This window comes from Branchiostoma floridae, chromosome 5, assembly GCF_000003815.2.
Source record: "Branchiostoma floridae strain S238N-H82 chromosome 5, Bfl_VNyyK, whole genome shotgun sequence".
Lineage (NCBI taxonomy): Eukaryota > Metazoa > Chordata > Leptocardii > Amphioxiformes > Branchiostomatidae > Branchiostoma > Branchiostoma floridae.
The window spans coordinates 9,284,067-9,302,311 of NC_049983.1; the positions used below are offsets into that span (position 1 = coordinate 9,284,067).

General features: G+C 43.0%; 2 protein-coding genes across 2 annotated transcripts; both read right to left on the bottom strand.

Moving 5' to 3' along the window:
- Positions 1-429: 429 nt before the first annotated feature.
- LOC118416138 (kelch-like protein 24) lies at positions 430-2,778 on the bottom strand. Its single transcript, XM_035821214.1, has one exon. The coding sequence runs from the start codon at positions 2,776-2,778 to the stop codon at positions 757-759; it is 2,022 nt and encodes a 673-aa protein (XP_035677107.1). The 3' UTR covers positions 430-756.
- Positions 2,779-4,447: 1,669 nt separating this feature from the next.
- Positions 4,448-16,196, bottom strand: LOC118416757 (kelch-like protein 24). The gene is made up of 2 exons (XM_035821987.1): positions 16,094-16,196; positions 4,448-7,638 (listed from the first exon to the last, which is right to left on the bottom strand). The coding sequence occupies exon 2, from the start codon at positions 7,603-7,605 to the stop codon at positions 5,671-5,673; it is 1,935 nt and encodes a 644-aa protein (XP_035677880.1). The 5' UTR covers positions 7,606-7,638; positions 16,094-16,196; the 3' UTR covers positions 4,448-5,670.
- Positions 16,197-18,245: the final 2,049 nt, after the last annotated feature.

An 18,245-nucleotide genomic window follows, 5' to 3' on the forward strand; every position in this document is an offset into this window, starting at 1 on the left:
TTCATGATTATATATGCATAAATTATGCTAATTTGATGACGTCATCAGCCCAAAATCCAAGATGGCGGACCGTATGTCTAGATCAAGAATAATAAGCTAATTATTTCATGACGTCATTTTGACGTCATTGATGTTGCTATTGGCAACGCAAGTCGTAATAAACATTATTATTCTGTTATCTGCACTTGTTGATACATTTTTGTAGCATAACTTGAAGTTTTCTGAGAATACCCTTTTTTCATGGGTCTTGCCAATGTAATCAAATTGATGACGTCATAATTACGTCATCTTACGTCAGCGTAATGTCAAATGTCAACTACACGTCAGATATTATGTCGAAATTATGTCCTACAAATTTGGTGGCCCTACGGCACGTCGTTTTAGAGTTATTGGACTTCAAAGTGGAGGACCTCAAAAGCACCCCCCCCCCCCGGCCCAGGGATGACCAAAAAAGCCCGGTCTGAATAGGGTTAAGACCTTGGCGAAACCTCTAGTGATACAATGTTGTAAAACTGAAATGCATGCATGAGGTCACTTGCATTTTCAATGTCAAACTTTCATTTTGTGCATACTGGTTACAAGTTTGTTGATTTATTTATCCTTCATTAGATAAGACAAGCAGTGTTTTTTGAATAGGAAGGAGGATGAATAAAAATTCTAATTGGAAACTGTGTGACTCCGCTGCCCACCCAAAAAGGGCTAGGATCGACAGGTTTTTCTAGGGTAGGTCAGGAAACAGGAATCACAACATTTTTCCTAGGCCTCATCCAACCTCTCTTGCTCGTCCTCTTCCTCCAGTACTGCAAGGTCCCGGCAGTACCATCCGACACAGCTCTTCTGGGTTTCAAGGAAGCTTTGGCCGAATAAGGCAAAGGGAAGAGGTGCCCGCTTTTTGGGATAGTAGTTGTTTCCGGACGCGTAGTTGCTGATGGTGTCCACAATTTCTTGTCCATTCGTGATGAAGATGTAGTGATACTCCCTTTGCGCACGAAGGAAGTCATCCTCGAAATAGTGTGTATCGTCTCTATTGAGGGTCTCCTCCTCGTCATCGAAAATGTACTGTTCGGAATAATGTGCTGCCGATGTATATACGGCACGGATGTAAAGCTTGTGGTTGGCAGAAGTCGGAAGAAAGACGTCTGGGGTCTGCGCCCAGGCGTTCCCAAAACGTGTATCGGCTTTTCTCCAACCGTTGGTTTTCACATCAAACGAATGAACACACAGGTTGAAGAGTCCATCTGACTCCGTTGGAGTCACCGTGATGAATACAACCTTGTCTCCGAAGGCTGTTACTGTCAAGTCCGATGAAGTGTGTATTGTCGGTCGCAAAGGTACCTTTATCCAAGCCCCTTCTTTGGGATCATAGCAATCCATGGTCACCAAAGACGTCGCCTCAGCGTCACCGTCACTTCCACCGCCGACCAGAAAGAGTTTCCCGTCAACGACCACCGACTGATGCCCTGCCCTGCCGACTGGCATGTCGACGGGCAACCTCAGCCAAGTGTCTGAGGGGAAATGGTACCGAAATGCTTGCTTGGATGGGGCAGGTTTAGGACCCTCACCATCGACCAGAGGATTCTCCCGCCCACCTGTTACATACAGATAACCCTCCGCACTTGCCACACTCATGTACCCATTGACAGACGTTGGAAGGTTAGCTATGTGGTAGTATTGTTCTTTATCTGGATCTAAGCAAATCATGCTTTGCAGGGGCCCGGGCGAAGGCTGTACAGAAAGGGGTTCTGACTCGTCGTTGTTGTGGAGATGTGGCTTATTGACTGCCTTCCAACCGCCAACAATGATTGCCAGCTTGTCCGATACCCCGCTTCTTGCCTCTTCTTCCTGTACCTGTGTACCGAGAGTATGTCTCTCGATGGCTGCTGTGATCTTTGCTAGGCATTCTGCGGAGTCCCGTATCGCAGGGTGTGACTCGAGTTTCCGTAGCAGGCTGACTTTCACGCAGGATAGACGGATCTCTGGCAAAATCTTCAAGATTGCCGTTTGTCGGTTCTCGGGAGCATGGTTGAGCCACCTTATCACAGAATTGACAACGTCGTCCTCAGTCGTAGCTGTCAGATCGTCATCTCTGAGTAGATCTAAGAGATCTTCCAACGAAAGGCTAAGGAACTCCTCATCTTGTGTGGCCTCTGAGAAGTTTGAGACTGCCATGGTCCTCGCGCTCTTCTTCAGGTCAGAAAGATCACCATACATGTCTGCCAGGCGCAAGACGCCCAGACAGTTATTCGGGCAAAGGTTGTCTTGGATGAATTTCTGGCAGTACTGCAGAATCTTGTCGAACTGTAGCATGTGTGCCGTCTGCAGAACGTCTTGAACATCGTCTTTACTGATACTGATTTCCCCGGTATACAGGAATTCCAGGATCTTAGAGAAGCTGGAGGAGTCAGTTTCATGCAGGTGCACGACATTTGAGCTACTTTCAGCGAAATTGGAGGACAGCATGGTTTTGAAGTACGGTGTCGATGCCAACACAGCGCGGTGACAAGGGAACTCTATACCCTCTACTTCTACCACAACATCAAGAAACTCCCCGTTCTGGCGCTGGCTGGCGAGTTCAGCAAGAAGCTTGGGTCCCTGCACATGGTTTTTGATGCGGAAAGGGCCTTCTTCGATGTGAAAAGAGGCTTCTTCGATTGATTTTCCAAGGAGCCGACTACTGGTGTAGCTGTCATCCGATTCATAGTTATGATCCCCGTCAGACTCATCGTAGTCGTAGTCATAGTCATCCTGAAAATCATAATAAAGACCCCTGCCGAACATGACGGTTGTTCATCTGATGTTCTACTATGAAATCTGCTGGATAGAATGACACGGGGCAATGTCATTATGGGTATAGACACACACAATGACGTATCGCAAGTAGAAGTACGCACAGCATACATAATGTATCGCCACTGACGGTACAAAAGTCCATCATGATCAACATGGTTTCTGAAACTAGCCCACCAACCTGTAAATGATTGAGAACATTGCAGCACTACGGTAATGTTATTCAATGATTCATGGACGTCTAAATGCATTTAGTGGTACTTCACCTCAGAAAAAAGCCTTCCGAAACCAGGAAACGTTACCTTTAACGTAACAACTTCCGTGTACCAGTTTCAGGCGGAGCGAGCTTGTTTGTGGCTATGGTATTTGGTCAAAGTTCAGTGAATAGATTATTGAAAGTAGTTTCACATGAACTTTAGCTCGGTCCCTTGCGGAAGACAAATGTACTACAGCCGCCTTGTTTGTGAAATATTACTTCGGCACTTGATGGAATAACACACCAAGCTAGTATGTGCAACTTGACATGTTATTGCAGATCAGCCGGTTTAGACTTTGCATATATACGATGTACAAGGGCGTTGATTGGAAACCAGTTTGGGATATCACAATCCTTTGCAAGTCGCTGTTTGTTTCACAAAGTGCATTGAAATTGATTGGTTTCTACGGTATATGCCATCATACACTTTTAAAAAATAAAATTGCCAAATTCACATTATGTACGGTTATATATTTGGTGCGTTTTCAAAGGGACAGTTTTAGTTTTGAAGCAATCATTTTCTGCAAACAAATTGTCATCAGTATTTCTTTGTCAATTTTCTCACCACAATAACCTAATAGAACCAATGAACTTTGTCATGTGACCTGGGCAGCGGTTGGCTGGTTTGCATCTTATGATTGCGTATCCCGTATGATTAATGCATTTAATATGTTGGTTTATGCGTATCACATATGAATTGTTACGTTTTCACTTTGTAACTCGTGCGTGTTTCATAAAATTTTGATGTTTTTGCAATTAGTGATTTGTGCATTGTTCCATAAAATTCTTACAAATTTTTATCAAATTCGTACAAATGCTTAATAGGCACCCCTGATCTTCAGATTGAAGAATTCTGTCCCAAACAAGTTTGGCATACCAACTTATAGCTTGGATTATTCACATGGCAATGTAATGTACAAAAATGTAATTCTAAGCTACCAGAATACAAGAAAAATAGCTTCAGAATGAAGAATTTTGTTGCAAGCAAGTTCGCACAGTTGTAACTAAGATTTTAAGCCAACAGAAAACACACACAACAAACAAATAATGTTTTGTGTATTTCCGTGTTGAGATAGAGAATTCTTGGGTAACAATAGTTAGTACTAGTCTTTCACTTTCCAGGGCTCGAAATACCACCTGCATATGCAGGTTAGTGCAGGTATAATTGGATCTGTGCCGGTAAAATTGGATCTGTGCTGTTATTGCTGATGTCTACCTGCACCTAATTTGCACTGGTCCATGTACTGGGTTTTACACATAAATGTCCTATGATGTAGGTGTATGTGGATTGTTATTAGCAGCATTGAATATTGCTACCTATAAAGTATAAAAGAATAAAAATAGCAATGGTTCCTGGTGAACAATTTTAGTATGATCCATACTTCCTAAAATCGGAGTGGTGCAGGTAAAATTTGTCTGGTGCAGGTTTCAATGTTAACTGCACCAGTGCAGGTTTGCAGAAAAAATGATTTCGAGCCCTGACTTTCTGATTATACTACTGGAACTGGTAGTAAAAAATTACAGCTACTTAAGAAAACATGATTTTAAGCAAACATGTGTAGCAAACAAATTATACTCAACCCTGCCTTGTAAAATTGGAATGTTTATGATAGTACAGTATTATATATAATGTTATGCAAAACAAGACTGGTGGTTTTAGCAAGTAAAAAATGTTAAAAAGTAATATGATAATGTTTCATTGTAAAATATGACTTGTTAATATTATGGAGCCAAAATGTCATGAGAATTATATCATATTCAACATATCTCTACAATAATTAGATTGTAAAAGTGTAACACGTTCACAAACATTCATATTGAATGTAGAAATTATACATAGTTTTTTTGGTGAAAATATCCAATGTACTTTTCATATTCATTTCCTCTTGCATAATATTTGTTGCCTCTATGCACATATAGCAGTATAAATTTGCTGGTACATTGTGTGCATATTGTATGAAATGTTCTCAATCTTTTATATATTTTGCGATATGACAATGCCATGATACACGCTTGTACAAATCCATTTTTATCAAACTGCCAAATTCACACCATATGTATTTGGTGGTTTTTTTTTCAAATACATCATTTTCTGCCTTTTTTAAAATATGTTTTCCACCAAAGTTAATGTAATTGGGTGATAGCCATAATTATGTCGACAACAGATACTGGTAGGTTACATGTTGTCTAGAACTACATAAGTAAGGATATGTGTCTATAATTTACTCTGGTCAATTGACTAATAGATTGATTGATTGACATATTGCTTTACGGTTTCCTGTTGAAACACTCCAAGCTCATACCTCCATTTGTATGGTATACGATGTATACTGTGCTTGCCAGAGGATTTCAGAAATAGAACTTCCTTGAAATAGGACCTCTTGCTTCCAGATAGATCTGATACATTTTTTCATGCTGCTTTTCTATCTATATCTATAGGGTGCTTTTCTTGTTTTCTGTCAACTTAAGGATGTTTGTGCATGTAGTTGTCTTATTCAAAATCAAGATTGGTTCATAACTAGTAAGAGTCAATCTAACTACTAATAGTACACAGGATTTTACTGATATTCTATATATCAACCAGTCCATATTCCCACTCAACTACATGTAGTTATCTAGTTTAAGTCCTAATCCGACCCCTCTCGATCTTCCTCTTCCTCCAGCACTAGTGCGGAAAGATCCCGACAGTACCATCCGAGTCGGCTCTTCTGGGTAATAAGGCAAAGGGAAGAGGCGTCTGCTTTGTGCGACTGAAGTGGTCTCCAATCTCGAAGTTGCTGGTGGTATTCACAATAACCTGTACTGTTGCTGAACTCGTAGATGGGCTCAGGTCGTGCGCGAAGGAAGTCCTCGAAATCTTGTTTGTCGACCCTATTTAGGGTTCCTTCATCGGCATCGAAGATGTACTGTACGGAATCCTTTGGTTTTCTTTCCTTGTAAGCAGTACGGATATAAAGCTTATCATTGACAGCAGCAGTCGAATGAATGACTGCTTTCCCCGCTATCCCCATGAATATATCGGCGTACCTCCAACCATAGGTTTTCATATCAAACGCATGAAGACACAGGATGTCGAAACCTCTTGAATTACTCACGTCGATGAATACAACCTTGCCTCCGGTTAACATTACCGTCAACTTTGATGAAGTGTGTGTTATCGGTCGCAAGGGTATCTTTATCCAAGCTGCTTCTCGGGGATCATAGCAGTCCATAGCTATAGTCGTCACGAAAGTCGTCGTCTCAGCATCACCGTCAATTTTATCGCCTATCAGAAAGAGTTTCCCGTCAACAACCACCGACAGATGCTCTGCCCTGCCGACTGGCATGTCGGGCAACCTCAGCCAAGTGTCTGAGGGGAAATGGTACCGAAAGGCTTGCTTGGACGGGGCAGGGTGTGGACCCTCGCCGACCAGAGGATTCTCCCGCCCACCTGTCACGTACAGGTATCCATCTGCACATGCCACACTCGTGTAGCCGGAGACAGGCGTCGGTAGGTTAGTGATGTGGTAGTATTGCTGATTATCTGGATCCAAGCAAATAATGCTTTGCAAGGGCCAAGATGAAGGCTGTACAACAATTGGGATCGAACTTTGAAGACGTGGCTCTCTTACCGCCTTCCAACCGCCGACAGTGATTGCCAGGCCGTCCGATATCCCACGTCTGTACCTACTTGCGTCTTCTTCCTCTGCCTGTTTACAGAGAAGATGCTCTTCCCTGGCTGCTCTGATTTTTGCCAGACATTCTGCGTGCTTCTGCACCGCAGGGTGTGACTCAAGCTTCTGTAGCACGCTGACCCTCACACAAGGTAGACGAATCTCTGTCAAAATCTTCAAGATTGCTGTCTGGCTGCTTTCAGCGGCATGGTCGAGCCATCTTATCACAGAATTGACAACGTCGTCCTCACTCGTAACTCTTAGACCTTCGTCACCGAGTAGATCTGAGAGTTCTTGCACCGAAAGGCTAAGGAACTCTTCATCTTCAATGACGTCGGAAAATTTTGACAGTGCCATGGTCCTCGCGCTCTTTTTCATTTCAGAAAGATCATACAAGTTGGCCATTCGCATGATACCCAGACAGTTGGTCGGGCTGAGGTTGTCTTGGATGAATTTCTTGCAGTACTGCAGAATCTTGTCGAACTGTAGGATATGTGCCGTCTGTAGAACGTCTTGGACATCTTCTTTACCGATGCGGATTTCCCCGGTATAAATGAAGTCCAGGATCTTAGAGAAGCTGGAGGAGTCAGTCCCATGCAGCTGTACGACCTTTGAACTACTTTCAGCGAAATTGGACGACAACATGGTTTTGAAGTATGGTGTAGATGCCAACATGGCGCGGTGACAAGGGAACTCTCTACCCTCTACTTCTATAACCACATCAAGAAACTCACCGGTCTTACGCTGCCTGGCAAGTTCTGTAAGAACCATATGTTCCTGTAAGTAGTTTTGGAAGAGGCGGGAGCCGTCTTCGGTGGATTCTATGCCACTCCCACTAGTAAGGCTGGAGTAGTACAAATCACCGTCAGACTCGTCGTCATAGTCGTTGCCAAGACCCCGGCCGAACATGACGGTTGCTCACCTGACGTTCTGCTATCAAATCTGTTGGACCAAATAGTAAGAGGCAATGACATAATGGCTGTAGACGCACACAATGATGCAACGCATATAGAAGTACGTGCGGCATATATAAATGTAAATCTATACCGTACCAAAGTCCATCATGATCAACAGCATATGGGTTCTGAAAATAGCCCACTAAGCTGCAAATGATTCCAAAGTTCAGTCCTGATGCCCTCAGAGATCAGCAGTGTAGTACTACGGTAATGTTATTCAACAACGCGTGGACGTCATAGTGCATTTAGTTGCACAAAACATCAGAAAAAAGCTGTCCGAACGTCGTACGATATGATAAACCTGTATCATGCTTTACACACACTTCAATAGAGGATGACTCATTTATCTTACTTTTAATCAAACAGCTTTACTGCTCTATGAGAAGCATTTTATCGGTTTTATAAATGAATGAATGAATGAATAAATAAACTAGAAAGGCCGACATTTGCTTAAGAGCAAATACAGCATATTTCAGCCATACCCCTTCCCACGCAACATTGGACTGTTCCAAATCACCCCTGCGCAAAAATGGAACATCCTCTTAACAGTACATTATCCCCCAAAGTGGACTGGTATTGTGAATTGACTCCAGGTAAAAACAGAGCTTGCTTCTATTTTTCAGAAAATGACAATAATCACACCTTCCATTCAGAAAATTTTCATCATGACTGAAAATTGTTGAATGACTTCATGTAATGTCATTAACAATTTTCAGTACGATAACTAGGTGTAAGTTTAAAAAAGTATAAGCTCCTTGTGATGTGGGTACATTTATTATTGCAATTAACTTTTTTTATTCAAGTAGGGCATACGATTTAATAATTATCAAGCAGGTGCAGGTACTGTAGGAGCGTTTGTTTTCTTCAAGCTGTAAAACTGTTAAACTGTTTTACTTTGTATGCAATCAACCATCGAGCCTATTCTTATTTTAGTTTAACAACTTCCTGCCAGACCCGGAAGATACGATTGAACTTTGTTCGAGGATTTATTTTCGTCTGTCTGGTCAGTCTGTTCATACCCTGGCGCTGAGAGTGTTTTATTGGGCTGAAACTCTGGCAGTTTAAAGTTACTTACAATTTAAATGTTCAAAGTTTATGCCAAACAACAACAGCACTAGGAAATGTGGCCACTATAGACAGGTGGTCACTATAGAGAAAATGCTGATCTATTGACTAGGAGCCATACGTTACACATGATTTCAGTACACTGATCATTAATCATATAAACATTGCACAGGTAAGCCAATTGTTTAGATGTACAATTAAGTTCAAATAATTCTGAAGAGAAATATTGATGAGAAAATAATCATTCTCGCCACTGTCTAACTTATAATTACGTATCAAAACTAAACGCAGATTTTCTAACTAACGCACCTTTCGCCGACTTCATCATAGGACCGCCGGCTATCAATCAAACACGGCTGTTGATTAGACTTAGAGTTTCAAACAGTCATGTGCTGTGTGCCAGTTGACAGCGAACTTCATGCTACGTGATGTTTTACATTGCTTGGACCTTCTTTCCTACAGCGGTGCTTCTACAAAATATTTAGACTGTAACACTGAGTTTTATAGAATAGAATTTGACGCAGAACAGCGTTTTTTGCTGGGTATTTTTTTTGAAACATGTCCGTGGGAATATCAGCGAGGCGGCGACGTAGGGATATCAGACCGTCAACAAAAGTCGCACGGCGGCTAACGGCGCAGCGAAGATACTAGCGCTATAAATAAGCGCTTCAACTAAGGATGGCAACCCGTACAATATTTTATGTATACTGTTGAGCTAAGTAAAGTTTGTTGTTTATGAGGTTTTAGTTGTCTTTGAAGCTTTGACCCGAAATATTTTAAAGTCAAACTGCTGAAGAGAAGTAAGTGACTGCTACGATTATCGTAGATATGGCCCTAAAAAAACTGATAAAAGATACTCAATAGCCTAAAATGCAAGAGCTTCCGGGGGGGCTTCGCCCACCTGGGTCCCCCCCACAGTGGCCCTGCCCCTGGACCCCGCCAGGGACATTCGGCGGCCCCCGGACCCCTGTCCGACGCTTTGAAAAAATCCTGGCGAGAAGTCTGTACGGCCTGAGTCTTCAAGTTAACGTATTGTGTGGTCCCGCTTATGAATATTAATTAGCCTTCGCTTTCCTCTTCGCTGATTGGCTGAACCATTAATTGAATTAACTCTTCCTGCCGGCTAGACGCAGGTGCAGATGTCGGCTCTGTGGGGTGAACGTCCGAAAGGTCACGGCATGGAGAACGAAAGAAAACCAATTTCCCCTAAAAAAAGTGCTGTAATTAAGCCTTTTACAGTACTTTATGCCAAAAATTTTACTTGGATCATTTTACCAACTATATTATAAAATAATAATAATAATAATAATAATGGTTTATTTCACAGAAGCATTTCGCAGCCTTTAGGCTGAATTGCACACTCCTTTCACATTAGTCAAAAATCGACTGTAGGCAATACAATTGATTAATATACAGTTGGGTAAAATCCTATACATACAATTCACGGCCTTAAGTTTAAAAGTATTTTTAAATTCTATTGATATGATTAACAGCAATAAGATAATCTCAGCGTTTGTATTGCTTACTAATCTTGAACATTTTACATTGGTATTTGGTCGTCGATACAATACATGATCATTTAACAATACAATAACAATACAAGAATTAAAATTTGATGGGGTTTTCATTCACATATCAACTTATGCACCTGTCTACATACTGTTATTTAGCAAAGTAGTTAGATATGGAATTGGGCTGTTTCTGTAGCGCTCTGTGTGTACTGGCAATGTTACTAGTTGATTGTTTTGTCGCGTTACCCTACCGCTGACATCTCCTCTACGCTTGGGAAGCCAGTGTCGGTACTCGTCTGAGGCGTACAGGCTCTTCGCGAACTTCAAACAAAGGGCGTCCCGTCTATCATTGAGTTTCTCCAGGTTTAATACTTGACATGACAGTGAGTAACTGTGGTAGCTACTTCCCAGTATAATCCTGGTTGCACGCCGCTGTATGTTCTCAATTTTCTTCCGTTGTCCGTTTGTCAGACCTCCATGCCACACAGGGGCGGCATACTCTAAAACTGGGCGAACAAAGCACTTGTAGACGGTCAGCAAATCCTCCACTGGTAAGTTGAATTGTCGAAGTCTGCACAGCAAGTATAACCGTTTGTTCCCCTTCTTGGTCATTTCTGTTACTTGACTTTCCCAACCCAGGTTTGCTTGAAATATGACTCCCAAGCATTTTGCAATGGGCACTACCTCCAGCACATGTCCATTGATGGAAAGAGGGGGTGGTGGTGGAGGGTTGCGGGCAAAGCAGATGTGCACAGCCTTGCACTTAGAGGGGTTAAGTTTCATCTTGTTTTCCTCGGTCCAGCTTGACAGGTTATCCAGGTCGTTCTGCAGCTTAGATGGTTCGGATGTGCGCCTTGATTCGACGAGGTTCAAATCGTCAACAAAGGCCCTCGACGGTGAGTTCATGCTGTTTGTTAGATTGTTGACGTGAGCTATAAACACTATCGGGCCCAGCTTGGTGCCTTGAGCGAGCCCGCACGTGAGTTCCTTCTTCTTGGAAAGCGCACCATGGTACCTGGTTCTCTGCGAGCGTTGTGAGTGGAAACTGACAATCCAGGGGATAATTTCTGGCCTGACTCCCAGGTTGATCAGGTGCTTCATTGCTACTGTATGATCCACTAGATCGAAGGCTTTGCTAAAATCTGTCAGTACCCAAGTGCTGGAAGTTCCTCGTTTGTCTGCTGCCTCATAGAGTTGATTAGCCAAAGTGACAAGACAATGCGTTGTTGATCGCCCCTTGAGCCCCCCAAACTGGTTTGGAGAGATACTGTTCTTCATATCCTGCAGCATCCAAGTTGCCACGAAGTCCTCACATACTTTTGAGATGAGGGAGGTCAGCGAAACGGGTCGTAGGTGGTTGATGTCTGGTGGACTAGTCTTTGGGAGCGGTACAACCACTGCCTCTTTCCACTCGTGTGGCACCCTACCTTCAAGCAAAGAGGAGTTTAAGATGTTGGCAATAGGTTCACTCAGTTCGACTGCGTATTCCTTGAGCAACCTACCGTCAATTCCGTCAGGGCCTGCAGATTTTGTTGTTTTGATCTTGCACAGTTTCCAGTACACATCCCAAGGCTGCACTGTTGGAGGGGGACGGCTTGGGAGATACGTTGGTAAGTTAGACAGGTCGAGGGGTGGTAGTGATGTTGTTACGTCGGTAAATTTCTGGTTGATGAAATTTGCCATGTCGTGATGATTGTCTGGATCGACCCCTTCGGCTTGGACGGTCATGGCTTTTTTCTGTGTGCCTGTTAAAACCTTTATCTCCTTGTACCATGCGCTCGGGTTGTCTTTCTTCAGTTTCTGGACTCTGCTGGTGTAGTATTGATTCCTGGCCCTTTTGATCATCCTCTGGATCTTATTGCGAAGTGCCCTCCATGTTTTCCACTTTTGATCGCAGAATGCTCGCTGACGACTTTTGATTGCTTCCTTTATTCTTGGGGAAATCCAGGGCTTGTCCTGCAGATGTGTTCCTAGTACTTTAGTGGGAAAGTGTGTTGCTACTGCCTCGTTCAACGTTGTATAGAAGGCTGATGTTTTGTCTTGTGTTTTCTGTGCCTCTGTTACTTCGTTCCACTGGTGCTGGGTGATCCATTGGCCGAATGACCGAATACCGGAGTCTTTCATTGGCCGTATCTCCCGTTTTGCGACCTTGTTCTCGACCCGGTGGTACTTTGGTGTCAACAGTACAACGTTGTGGTCTCCACGACCCAGCGGTGAAGTAACGGACGGCGGATTATAGAATTCAGAGACATTTGTCATTATAAGATCAAGAATAGCATTAGATCTTGTAGGTATGTTGACAACTTGTCGTAAACCATTGCCAGTACACATATCAGATACATCTATATTGTTAAAATCACCCAATATCAGATAGCCTGCATTGTCGTACTGAGTTCTAAGTTTGTCTACAGAATCTAGTAAATGTTGCTTTAACATGTCAACATGTGGAGATTGGGGTGGCTCATAGACTACACATGTGATAATGGACGAAATCTTTCTGGGGAGCCGTTTGGGCCGTATCATAGTCCATAAACACTCCAGTTCATCTGGTACATCAACTGTCATAAGACGATGTGCTGCAATACTATCTCTTACATAAAGCGCAACTCCACCACCACGTCTACCTTCTCTTGACTTAACAAAGACATTGTAACCGTCAACTGACCAGAATTCAGGAGGTATGTCGTTGCGAAACCATGTTTCTGAAACGGCGGCTACATCTACATGTTCATTTAACAGTACAGAGTGAAATTCATCGAGTTTGTTAGCCAGAGAACGAGCATTACACAATAAAACATTTGGTACAACAATCTGGTGTGGCGTAAGCTGAGTTCTAGAGTTTGTAGTCGGGACTGGTACTACCTGTCGAAGTCTGGGGTATGTGTGGACAGCTGAGTTCGCCGTAGGTATGTCCTTGTTGTTAGGGTGCAGATCCGGAACATCAGGGATGGTCGCTGCACACGTCCGTTGTTTGGAATGAACATGGATCAAGACACTGTCATTAGGACGACGATGTTCCTGGGTTGCTATGGTAATGAGATTTGCAGTGTTTGTGTTGTGACGATCACCATGCGGAGAATGCCCCGATTTGCATATCAATGATGGAAAGATGTCCCCCGTCTCATACCTGTGACCAACTATGGTGGAAATTTTGCGATGGAAGTTCCTCCCAGCACGAGTACCTCGGTACCGGCCCCGAGGACGTAGTAAACCCAGGTCACGTAGCTGTGTCTTCAGCTGTGGTCCCGCAGGAGGTGCCGCCGACTTGATTCGGTGGAAGAAGCTCGCCGTGTACACCAGAAGACCCCTCCCCGCCATTGTTCTGTACGACTGGTCACAGTCCCGAGTTCAGCTCCACATAAATCACAGAAATGACACACACATCGACCAGCGAGGTTGCCTTTTCGCGGTGAGAACTTTCACGGGACTGTTCCAAGTACTAAAACTGCTCTTTCGCAGAGAGACAGTCGTTTTAAACAGTATAAAAAGACAAACATTGCAGAGCTACAGAAACCTGCGGCTGCTCGTAAAGCGCCACCTATCGGATATCATGCCTATCTATACCAAATGTTACTCATACCAGGGTACAGGGGTGCAAAATATACCGTTATAAGACCGTCAACAACAGTCGCACGGAGCTAACAGCGCAGCGAAAATACCATCGCTAGCGTTTCAACTTCGGATAACAAGTTATAAGTACTGTTGAACTCAGTAACGTTAAAGTTTGTTTTTAGTTGCCTTTGACGGTTTGACCTGAAACAGTGTTACGCTAAACTCCTGAAGAGAAGTTAAGTGACTGCTGCGATTATCATAGATATGCCCCTAAGAACTGATACAATATAAAGCCTTCTGAATAGTCTAAAATGCGAGAGCCTTAGGCGGGCTTTGCTCCCCCTGGCGGGAACACTGCTATATACGGGATCATGAGGCCCCGCTTATGAATATTAATTAGCCTTTGGCCTCCTCTTCGCTGATTGGCTAGGTCTTTGATTCAATTAACTCTCCGGCTGACGCGCACAGGTGTGGCTCTGTGCGGGGTCACGGAAGGTCACGTCAGGAGGCCAAAAGAAAACAAATTTCCCCTCAGAAAAGTGCCAAAATTAATCATTTTAAAGTTGTTTATGTCAAAAATTTTACTTGAATCTTGTTACCAAGTATCTAATGCCTATCTATACCAAATTTCAGGTCATTTAATTGTAATACCAGGGTACAGGAGCCAAAAGTGTCCTTTTTTGGTCAAAAATTGGCCAAAAATCGCAAAAATAAGCATTTTGTTGCACTGTACACCAAAAGTGTTCTTAAATTTATATGGGGGCATTATCAAGGCACATCTCTGTCAAATTTCAGCTCATTTGGTTGTAATACCAGGGTACAGGGGCCAAAAGTGTCCTTTTTTGGTCAAAAATTGGTCAAAAAATCGCAAAAATAAGCATTTTGCTGTACTGTACACCAAAACTGATATTGAATCTATATGGGGGACTTATCAAGGCACATCTGTGCCAAATTTCAGCTCATTTGGTTATAATACCAGGGTACAGGGGGCCCAAATATACAGTTTTGGTCTTAAGATGACCAAAAAACCTTAATAAAATCATTTAAGAGACAGATATGGAAAAAATGCAAAAAATGCCCGAGGGTATTGGCCCACTCTACCCTTGTGCCAAATTTCAAGTCATTCGGTTGAGGAACAACGGAGATACCGTGTTCTGAAGATTTGACAGGAGAAAGAAAGAAACATTACGAATACAATATATTTCACCATACCTATGGTATGGCTGAAATATAATGAAATAACGAATGAATGATTTTATAAGGAAGCCCCAAGCTTATAGATCGTTTTCACAGAACATTCGAAAACCGCTTCGCCACGCGTGGGCGCCATGTTGGATGATAACCTGGATATATAGAACACAGAACGGCGCTACCAAAGTTACTTGCGGCGGGTTCAAGTGTGTTGTTTTGTGTCCGTACTGTGAATGATAAAGTGATGTAGCCAAGGCTAGATATCAGGGAAAGTTGAATACCCGATCGACCGCCCGGACATCTGTTACCGCTACCCTGGGCGACTATATAACGTTATGCACACTCCTATCATATAGGCTGCGCACGGAGGACTAGACTAGCTACAGCCCTATACATAATACAGCGGAGTTTGCGTTACACAGTCTACCCCAGTATCCAGCTGCCCTCACTATCCACTTGCCTCACAAGGGGCAAGATTTGGCGCTTCTCCAACTCTGACTCCGTGTGAATTGTTTTCTACTCCGGTCAAAACTGAGCTACGGCGTGCTTCAGCCTGACGACGTTGTTTGACAAGGCGCGACGTAATTTGGACAACTCGCGTAGTTCACCCAATGAGCTTCATACGACTTGTCTTTCGGCCTGAGGTACTGTCTGACTCAACTACTTCGTATGATGAGTAACCATAGCCTGACTAAAAACGCTCTCCTAGCCCGACAGTTTCCGCCCCCCTCATTAAACCCAGCCAGTGAGAGATTTTGTAAACACGTCTAGTGCAAAATGTAACAACCCAAACTACGTATTTTCAGCCATACTGCGACAAAGTTGGACTACAACGTCTTAACCCCACCAACTTGTACATCACCTCGACACCGTAACGTTATTGTATTCTCCCCCAATACGCTAAACTGAGAACAAGATAAACATTCGATCGTATCGCCATTATGAAAACCAGAAGAATTCCTTGAGGCTAAGGTTTGGTCGTTACATATTTTCTACAATAATAGGTACGCATATGTGTGCGTGATAACTTGCATGCTATGAAGCTTTTCAAACCCTGCTCACTGCGACAGAAGACAACCTTCATTTCTTCAACTAGAACCTACACAGTAAATATATTCCCACCTGTGAGACAAAGTTGGTGACAAAGTTAGAGATCTTTAAGCTTGCAGTGCTGACCTGCCCGTGTCACACCCTGTCTGAAGATGTTGTCTAACCGGTTAACCTGTCACTACAAGTAGAATAACGAAATGTAGATGGGCCGTATGCCATGAAATGACTCTTAAACTATTTTCCTCCATAGGAGATTGCTATTTTCTAAAAGACCACGTCTTTACGTACAAAAAAAAACGACTAAATTTGTAGGAGAGTACTATTTTCTAAAACAAACACGTCTTTACGTACAAAAAACGACTAAATTTGTAACAATTGATCACAGATGAGCAAACTTCGCACGGGGACCCATGTTGGCGGGCCGCTAGAATAGTGATTCAATCGAGTTAAAAAGGGATAACTGTGTTGTTAGATAGAAACGGCGAGTACGCTGTATCCTGAGTTCATGGAACTCGCAGTTAGCACATCGAACAACCAGCCCGTATGTAAATAATAGCAAAAAACTTCTTTCCATGTACCACCACGTGCAACACACAGCCGTGTGGAGATCGAGCAGCTTATCATCCAACATGGCCGTTCGAACGCGACTGTGACGTCACATGAAAACGATCTATTGGGAACATAATACCGCGATAGTGTGACGTGAACACTTACTTTGATTTTTTAAAGATCGAAGTGGAATCTTTAAGAATACGGCCATTGTGATACCCCTTCTTGTAGACTATTACAACTGATCAGATATCATAAAATTTAGAAGGGCAGTGAGAATCGGTCTGTCCTCCCGAAAATCGCAATGTCGTTCCGCAACCACTTCTGAAACATGTTCAAACTCAATGTTAAGACTCATGTAGAGATGTCCTAGTTAAAAAAAACCCCTCAGTGTCATCACATAGATAATTCCATTTGAAAGATTGTTGGGGCGGGGGACCAATTTTCACGATTCGACCAAATAGCTTAGAATCGTATCTTAGGGCCGTAAAAATCGGGCTATCCTGCTAGAAGTCGCCGTATCGTTCCCCAACCATTTCCGAAACACGTTCAGACTCATCAGGAATCGGAACCCAGCTGTTCGCCCATCTCTTGTCCAGAGTAGATTATGCCGCAGTGTCCTGGGTACGAGAGATCCAAGATGGTGGACCGATCAAAACATACCGACAAGTCGCGTAGTCTTGAGAATCGCATTTGCTCTTCGTACCTTGGATACCAATTGCAGTCGACTTAGAAGGCGGCGCCTGTTGTGGACTTACATGATATGGCTTGGTTTCTTGTCTTAAATTTGGGCACGTGAAAACCATGCATAACCAGGATTTTCGACGTCATTTCAAGGGGAATTTGAAGAAGAAGAATCTCCATGATGATGGACGCCTCATGTGCTACACATATGTATGAGGTTGGTGGCTTTCTCGTTGCAATTTGTAAAATATCATTAAAGATAAAATCATCTTCATAACGGACCATTTAAGTTGATGTTAGCATATGCGTTACATACGTTAGCCTATCTCAACGTCTATCTAAACCTGGTGCCTACCATGGATTAGAAATTCATATTTAGATTAGCAGATCCAATTACTCGTTAATATGTAAATCAATCTTTTGCCAAACACCTGATTTTTGCCTACCACTGCGTCACCGTGATATGATCGCGATCGCTCGTATTTAGAAATCTGCATCTAAAACATTGCATCAGGTAATATTTGTAACGTTACTGGTTTGAATATTTGGTCCGCACATGAAAACTTACCCCCCCCCCCTACACACACAATCTTCCAAATGGATCTATGTGATGACAATGGCTTTTATTAACTAGGATGTACGTGAGCCTTTACAACGCGATTCAAGATGTTATGGAAGTTATTGTGGAACGTTACTGTGACTTTCAGGGAGACGGACCAATTCTCAGTCCTATTTGGTCCGCCCGTGAAACGCCGCCCCCATGACAAAATTGGAGCAAAGTTCTGACAATCGGTGTTATAAACTCGGACATAGTCTTGACATCGCGATTATAAATGTTTCAAAGTGGTTGCAGGATGATTCACCGATCTTTCAGAATTGAATGTAGAACGATATGTAATCTAAGCATGGACGTTACATCAACCTTGATCTAAGTTAACCCTATTCAGACCGGGCTTTTTTGGGGGGGGGGGCTTTTGAGGCCCTCCACTTC

Coding starts and splice junctions, on each gene's coding strand:
- LOC118416757 (XM_035821987.1), bottom strand. CDS start 7,605: ATGTTCGGCCGGGGTCTTGGCAACGACTATGACGACGAGTCTGACGGT.
- LOC118416138 (XM_035821214.1), bottom strand. CDS start 2,778: ATGTTCGGCAGGGGTCTTTATTATGATTTTCAGGATGACTATGACTAC.